The sequence below is a fragment of the Phycodurus eques genome, chromosome 14 (assembly GCF_024500275.1).
Source record: "Phycodurus eques isolate BA_2022a chromosome 14, UOR_Pequ_1.1, whole genome shotgun sequence".
NCBI lineage: Eukaryota > Metazoa > Chordata > Actinopteri > Syngnathiformes > Syngnathidae > Phycodurus > Phycodurus eques.
In genome coordinates, this window is record NC_084538.1 from 332,092 (window position 1) to 339,894 (window position 7,803).

Sequence of the window (7,803 nt, forward strand, 5' to 3'; positions counted from 1 at the left end):
TGATGATCTTAAACCAAGTGGGGAAATGATGCAACAATATCCGAATTCGAGAAGGGATCCAACCCTTTTTCACGCCACTGTGTCTACATTTGCCGATCTTTCAGCATGGCAGATTTGCACCGCGGGGGGTCACGAGACTCATACTAGCGTCGAGGCGACGTTTGCGTGATCGGTGATCGGTTGTCGCGCGGGCGAACGCAAGGCCTGTCCCGGTTCGGGAATCTGGCGGAATGCTTGCAACGAGACGAGGCGGAAGCAGTTAGTCAGAAGAGGGACGTGAACGGGTCACACGAACCAAGAGAAACAATCTCACCTGCTGCTCGACGGACGTTGAAAGTCCTCCTGTGCGATATTCGAACTCGCTTCAAGAAGTTGCGCGATCGAGTCCAGTCAACTTGGCCGTGGCGAGTGGGTGCGTTTGCGGGCACCTCGAAAGGTCGGAAATGGGACGTACATCTGCCACGCAGGAATGTGGCCTATTTTCTGGATGACGCTCATAATACATCAGAAATACAGAGTGTAGAGCAGGAGTTCGGCTCAGCGGACGCCCGTCACGTGTTCACTGGGACCGCAAAACGTGCGAGCCAAAAACACGGAAGTCGAATTTGACGAGGGGATTGACTGCAAGAGTTCCAGAAGACACGCGAACGCATCACTAAACATTTCCCGTAACCCCGATCTCACTTCTCGTGTCACGACGTACAAGTCAAAGGTCATCCCCTCTTTCCCGACGCTTTCTACCTCGTTCGATGTACAAATAATAATAATAATAATAATAATAATCATAATATCCACATATTTAGATCTCGTTGATTTGGTGATCGGGCGGATTGGCGCTTCGTTCAGTCGTGTGAATGTTTGTCGACATGTCGACCAGTCCGGCGGGTACCGAAGTCGCCCGCCCACGTAGTTCAGACAAAGCGGAAGGGGGAAAGGGATGTTTGGATGATGAGGTGAACATTCAACAGAAGAAGAAGACAGCTGATTTAATAATCATCATTATTGACACATTTCAGCAATCACAATGAAAAGTAAAGATTTCAAGTTCAGCTTCATCACGCTAACGTTGCTAAACTAAGCTAAGTGGGCGTGTCGGTCAGCTGTCGTAGCTCCACCCTCGGCTCTGAAACTCCGAACTCGCATTTGCCTTCCTGGGCGCGGGGCGGACCCTCGTGGCGAGCGGCGGACTTCCTGCGGACGCACGCCAGGATGGCGACCGACATCAGGAAACAGACGCAGGTGGCCGTCACCAGGGCCACGCCCACCGGCCTGCCCCGGGAGTCCCGCCGTTCGCAGAGCGCCGTCGGCGGGGAGGACGACTCCGCCGGGACTCCCGCGGCGCAATCGGCGCACACGGAACGCGGCGCGCCCGACTGAACGACGTCATAGCCGGCGACCGTTTCCGCGTAGCCGTCTTCCTCCGCCTGGCAGCGGTACGTGCCCACGGTGTCCCCGCTGGCCAAGAAGTTCAGGCTGCCGTCGTCCGACCGGATGAAAAGATGCGGCGGGAGGACTCGGAATCGCGACGACGTCCACGTCAGCGTAGACGACTCCCAAGGTTTGTCGCACGGAAGTTTGACGACCTCATTGGCGCGCGCCACCACATCTGCACACGTCACAGGTCACGTCGGACATCACGCGTCACGTCAAAGGCCGCGCGCCGTCGACGTTTAGAACTCGGCGGCCGGCGTGCCTCACTGTTGACGGGACGGGTGCCGCCTTCTCCGCGACATTCCTTCGCCACGTCGCCACCCTCCAGCAGTTGAACCCTGACCGGCACACTTCCTGTCACTCACGCTCGATACGTCATCAGTACGCGGTCACGGCCATATATGCATCATCGATATGCGAAAGATACCGGACGCGTCGATAGCTTGTCAATATGTAGACGTGACCCGGATATCAATGTGTGACACGTAACAAATCGAAACTGTCGGTGAATGACGTGTCATCAAGGGAGAGGAGGGTCCGTCGGGAAGTCGAATCAGTGCACCGGGGCTACGTACAGGTGTTCTTTGTCTTCTTTGGGTTGTTCCCGCTCCAAGCGGGCGCACAGCTTCCTGCTTTGGCTCCAGCCGCAGAGAGGGTCTCTGGCCAATAGGCAGCGTCCGCAGGTGGCGTGGGCGGAGCATCGAGCGACGGGCACGGCGGTGACGGCGCGCCACGAGCCGACGAACGCCAGGCCCTGATAGACGCACACGCGTTGAACAGAAGCCCGTCGCACCAGGTAAAGTTGAACTTTACCTTGGCGGTCGACAACACGAAGGCCGTGACGCGCTCGCCGCTCTCCAACACCGCAATCTCCTCAATGAGCCGTGGACCCCGTGCAGACAGAAACACTTTGTGCAGGAGTCCACTTTCTAAAAACGCAAACTAGATCACTGGACAACATCTCGCTGATGCTTCTCAAAAATCAATAGTGAGTCTTTGGTGTTTGGGTCTCACCCGTGAGGAGGAAGAGGACCTGGTGGCGCCGCCCGTCTGCCCCCCGCACGCTCATGGCCGCCACCCGACTGTAGCGCAGGTGGGCGGAGACCACCAGGGGGCCGCCCGTCTCCGGAGCCACGGGGCCGCCCGTCAGGAAGGTCCGCTTCACTTCCTCCAAGTTGGCATGCGGCGCCCCCTCCAGGCCGCACTGACCGCACACACACACACACACAATATCATTTCCTACTTCCTTATCACTATACAGTAAAGCGACTTTGATATAGCGGACCAAGATCGTTCCTCAAAATGTCCACTAAAAATCCCATTGTAGTGATGGGGAGTTTTCGATTAATCGTACCCAACCTCGAGTCAATTATATTGTCCACGATGTCAAAAATCTCAGTGTAGTGATGAGGGAGGAGATGCGTTCGCAATCATTAATTCGTCCCCCAATCACTATAACAAGATTTTTAGTTGACTCTCGAGTTGAAACAATTCATCGAACGACGGCTAATATAGCCAATGAAGTTGAATGCTGCGTTCACACCGGACGCCCAGCGACCTTTTGCCTCGGATCGTCGGCACAGCTCGCCGCCGGCGACGGTGCGCTGTGGGCGGGACCCACCCCCACCCCTCCCCCGGGCTAGCCCTTGGCTCACCCTTCTCCAAGCTGATTGGCTGTCGGGACACGATTTGTGGCTTGACGTTCAAATTTCCCAACCCCGAGCAAATGAGCGAAGGAGTGAATTTTTGCGTGCTCGCCCCGTGTCAGATACGTCGCCTGGCACGGATCTGCGCGGACCTTTTATGTACCCGAATGTTTCAATTAGCATCTGGCGTGAGCGCAGCGTGACAGCAGAAGTGCCTGCGGCGGGGAAACGGTACGTAGCTGAGTCATCAAGGCGCCACGGGACATCCTGCTTTCTTTTCGAGTCACCATCACGGTTGACTACTTTTCAGATGCATTGTGGGAGACATTGAACCCGACTTAACCTGACCAAAGTAGGAGCTCTTGGCCAGCAGGGGGCTCCACAGGTGCGCGGCGGTGTCGAAGCTCCTGTAGGAGCCGGCGAAAGCCGCCCTGAGGGACGCCAGCCGGAAGGAGCACACCGCCGACTCGGAGCGAAGAGACCTGAAAGAGGAACAGGAAGTGGCTAGGTCGCGACGTCGGCGTGGAAGCGTGCCGGCTCACGGAAAACAATGTGATGTTCACATCTTTTGTGATGCTTTTTTTTTTTTGCGATTTAGGTTTCTTGACATCGAGGACGTCGAACAAACGCTCACGCGGTTGACGTCGCGATCCTTGAAAGCCAGCTTAACGTCCATGTACGAGGAGACTATTTGTCCTCATGAGTAAGAGTAACATTTCTCCCACTAGTGCCTTCCAGTACTGTAAGACGGATCTCAACACTAGTAGGACAACTACATGTTACCAGTAAGGCAAAAGTGTGCACCAGTTGACTGCTGCGTGTTACTCGTACTACTAGTGAAGCAACAGATGTAAACCAGTTGAATTTTGTGTCACGAGCAGTACTAGCAGCATGCAGATGTCAAGTGGCGCTCCGTTTTCCCACACTAGTAATGTGTAGTTGTCCTACTAGTGAGGACAAAGCACATACTGGTACCTGGTCCATAGGCTAGACACGAAGGATATCAATGCTGAAACGGCTTTATGAAAATAAAGAGGCTAGTAGCGCGTGACACATGCCTACTAGATGGGCCTAGTAGTGTAACTAGTGCAGCACAGTAGTAGTAGGAGCAGGCTAAAAGTGTCACTCGTCACTAAGACACAGTCACTCTACGAGTGTGCTGAATTGTCTTACTTGAGAGGACAAAGAGTGTACTAGTGGACTTAAGAGCCGACACGCAGGGTTTGGACCAAACGTGGCTTACCACTGCGAGACGAAGATGGCGTAGAAGAGCGTGTGGGCGGCATCCGCCCCCTCCGGCGGCGCCAGGGCGAAGACGTCGCGCAGGACGCGGAAGGGCGTCAGGCAGCGCAGCGTGGTCTTCACCAGCGACGTCCACTTCTTCTGCAGGATCTGCGCGCCGCCCACGTCGTCCTGCGCCAACCGCGCGACCGCATGTCAGCGAGCCGAGTGTGTGCCCGCCGTGTGTTTGGCATGACAAACGCTGCAAAAAAGGCCAACTTGTACCCGCTGAATTTAGATTATCGCCAGTGAAAAGATCTTACTGGACTTATTTGAAGACAAAAAGATACAAGATCTTCTTATCAAGTTCAGTCATGCAACATTTTGGTCCGAAAAGAAGAGAAAAAAATCTGCCAATGAAAATTTGGAAAAAAGTCAAAACTGAAGATTTTTCACCAGAAATAAGATCAGTTGACCAAGCGAGATTTTGCCTTTTTGGAGTGTGGCGTGTCCTTGGCATGTGGCTGGCATGCGTTGGCTGCGCGATTGTGGATGCGTGCTTAGCATGCGCGTGCCGCACACTCACGAGGGTGTGCGCGCGCACGCCGAGCACATGACTACCTGGCCGACGGGTGCCGCGCAGCTAAGAGGACGTGGTCGGCGTGCGTGCCGCACACGTGTTTGGTGTTGACGTGCGTGCGTGGGTGCCGCGACCACCTGGCAGACGCTGGCCACGCGCGCCACCTGCGGCCGCTCCTCGACGTTGAACTCGTTCGCCGGCTCGCTGAAGAAGAACAAGACTTTCCTTCGGGCGGAGTCCAACGCGGAACCCACGAAGTCGGCCTCTGAAAACAGGAAGTGAGGGTGGCAGCCACGCGAGCGACGCCTGAGCGGGCGCGGGCGGAGGAGGAGGAGGAGGAGGAGGAGGAGGCACCTTCCAGCAGGATCGGCGACGAGTCCTGAATGACGTCCGGGCGCCCGTCTTTGCTGAAGTGGCGCGCGATGAGCGGCGTGACGCCCTTGAAGTCGTTGGCGGCGGCGGTGAACAGCTCGCCGTCTGAGCGTCAAACCAAGCGTCAGGAGGCGGGGCTCACGCACAGGACGTCACCTGACGGCGATCGGCGGCGTTCGAACCCGCGACGAGTGCGGCGCTCCTCTGGGTCGGGCTGAACGGGCAGCGACCTCGGGCGGCCCGCGGGGGGGTCATGGCCAGAGTGTTGGCGTCCTGCGGGCCGTGCGAGCATCTAATAAGCGTGTCATGGCAGCATGCAACAACCGGATGCCTGCTCTTCCTGCTTACAAGAAGCCATCCACTTATTTCTATCCAGCCATCCAATTTCTTCAAATTCAATTCACGTTGCTGATATGAGTATTTGAATTATTGGCAGTTGTTGGCTATCAAGAAAAAAGATATCTTTATAAAGCATATATTTTCGAAAACTTTGAATACAGAAATATCTTTCCTGTCGTGTCCCCAATGAAAAGTCCTTTTCCCGATTTTTCTCCTACTGCTTCATTTTCCTTTTCCATACAAATGCAGTTCCTATTTTTTTTGCTTCGTGAACAAACGTCACTCAAGCTTTCTTTTCCGTTAACGCCACCGGAGAGCGCCTCGTCGTCGTCGCAGTACACCGGAGGGATCTGCGATGAGGCAGCCATTTTGCATTCACACGAGAGCACGCAGCAAAATAAATGCACGCGCGGGGCCCCGGATTCGAACCCGCACTCACCAGGAAGGTGTCGCTCGGGGCGAAGGCGAAGCTGCCGCAGGCGTACACGTGCGAGGCGTTCAGGTGCTGCAACACGCTCACAAAGTTTCCGCAGTCCTGCACGCACGCACACGTCACCTTTGACCTTCCACACTGCACACAGACGCCTACAAATCCTCACGGGTCAAAGTTACCGCGGCGTCCTTCCCTTTCCTTCGGCAGTCGTCCACGTCCGAGTCGGTCGGAGGCCAGGACACCTGCGGACGGGGTGCGACACGCTGCATTCGGGCACCGCGGGACCGACTGCCGCCCGCGGCGTCCACTCACCTTCCTTTTCAGCGTGATGACTTCGCCGCCGCTCACGTCCAACGAGAGCACGGCGTCCCGCGCGCCCACGTACAGCGTGTCCCGGTCGTCGCTTAGCAACAGCGAGGTACAGTTGCGGACGTCGACGAGCGGGAAGCGCACCAGCGGCCTGTCGGGGGAGTCTGAGCGCACGCACAAACGGACCGCTTCCTGTCTGAGTTTCAAACAGGAAGCGGTCCCGGCTGCCGAGACGGCGACGGCCGTTTGTTAGTTAGCGGTCGCCGGGGCGACGCCGACCGCCGCCTCCGTCGTCCTCGTCGTGACGGTCAGTGTCGCCGTGGTTACGTTACAGACCACGTCGTCGCGCGAGCGGGGCCCGATCGGCTGCCGGCAGCGCAGGAAGCGAAAAGAGAAGAATGACTCACCGAAGACGAAGGAGACGTGCGCGCGCGGCGGCAAAACGGCGTCCGTCGCCACGGCGGCGAGCAGCAAGACGAGCGCGACGGCCATCGTCGAGGCGCAGAGTGACTGAGCGAAGACAGGAAGCGGCGACACGGCGAGGGGGCTCGATGCCTTCAGACTTCCCGTTTCGCTTCTCGGCGGCTCGATGATGCAACAAACGTCTCTCGCGTCGGGTTGAAGGTCGGCTGATCGTCTTCTGCTTTCTTTTGGGCAACTTGACTTCGGGCGCATGTCCACATCAATAATTGATATACATGTAGCCACAAGTATGCGAAGTGTCAACCTCTTGCGCTACGCATTTCGCTATCTGTCACTCTTTTTCCACACCGTCGGTCGGGCGGGCGGGATGCGTTTGCGTCTTTGATCATTTGCCTCGCTTTTTAAGTATGAAAGGTTCGCTCGATCGACTGACGAGCAAAAACGAACCAAACCCCGATCGGCCCACCTGGAGTCCCATCGGGGACGAGACTGGAGGCGCCGGTTCAAGCTGCCCCGCAGAAAACAAAATGCCAGTTCACAAAAGCCGGACACGGTCACAAAAGTGCACGAACGCTCTCCAAACGGACGAGCTTCGGCTTTCCCGTCTCGACTCCCCCTCGGAGCGGCCGCACCAACGCAGCGCAGAATGCTCCACGAGGCCAACAAACTGTCCCGTCTTAGAAGGTCAAATGGCTTTCACGAGCGCTTAGAAATGTGGCAGCATTCTATGATGTTCACATGCAACATGTAGAATGTTTACTTTTGTGCTTTTACAGCGTAACAGTGCTTGTTCCTAATATTTTGCAAAAAATATTAGGAACAAATATTAGTCAAACACGCACAGGCGGCCTCCGTGTTGGATGACATCACTTCCGGTCCCGTGGAGGCGCTGGAGCCTCAAAGGCAGGCCAGTCACAACAATTACTATTCGACTTATCGTTCGATAAATAAAACGGACACGATGGTTTTTCCGGACTCAAATTGTCATCGTTGCGGCGAGCCCACGGTGAGCCGACAAAATTGGACGGCCGTAGCCGCGGACCGGTACG

The 7,803-nt window shown here is 56.1% G+C and overlaps 1 protein-coding gene across 6 annotated transcripts; it reads right to left on the minus strand.

Annotated features, from left to right (window-relative positions):
- Window positions 1-982: 982 nt before the first annotated feature.
- Window positions 983-7,010, minus strand: LOC133413249 (semaphorin-4A-like). Of its 6 annotated transcripts, none has more exons than XM_061697373.1 (14): window positions 6,739-7,010; window positions 6,335-6,495; window positions 6,202-6,264; window positions 6,029-6,124; window positions 5,433-5,523; window positions 5,233-5,355; window positions 5,016-5,143; window positions 4,321-4,490; window positions 3,421-3,559; window positions 2,446-2,635; window positions 2,245-2,360; window positions 2,007-2,185; window positions 1,699-1,769; window positions 983-1,606 (listed from the first exon to the last, which is right to left on the minus strand). In XM_061697373.1, exons 1-14 carry the CDS (start codon window positions 7,004-7,006, stop codon window positions 1,080-1,082), a joined length of 2,322 nt encoding a protein of 773 aa, XP_061553357.1. In that variant the 5' UTR covers window positions 7,007-7,010; the 3' UTR covers window positions 983-1,079. The 6 variants fall into 6 exon arrangements, with proteins under 6 accessions (XP_061553357.1, XP_061553356.1, XP_061553355.1 ...); XM_061697372.1 differs by having other exon boundaries at window positions 4,920-5,143; XM_061697371.1 differs by having other exon boundaries at window positions 5,016-5,355; window positions 6,202-6,495.
- Between the last annotated feature and the right edge of the window lie 793 nt (window positions 7,011-7,803).

Excerpts from the sequence above, each read along its gene's own strand:
- LOC133413249 (XM_061697370.1), bottom strand. The coding sequence starts at position 7,006 with ATGCGCCCGAAGTCAAGTTGCCCAAAAGAAAGCAGAAGACGATCAGCC. Across the intron at positions 6,125-6,201 it reads GGAAAGGGAAGGACGCCGCG|GACTGCGGAAACTTTGTGAG; the intron begins GTAACTTTGACC and ends GCGTGCGTGCAG. Across the intron at positions 2,186-2,244 it reads TCGTGTTGTCGACCGCCAAG|GGCCTGGCGTTCGTCGGCTC; the intron begins GTAAAGTTCAAC and ends TGCGTCTATCAG.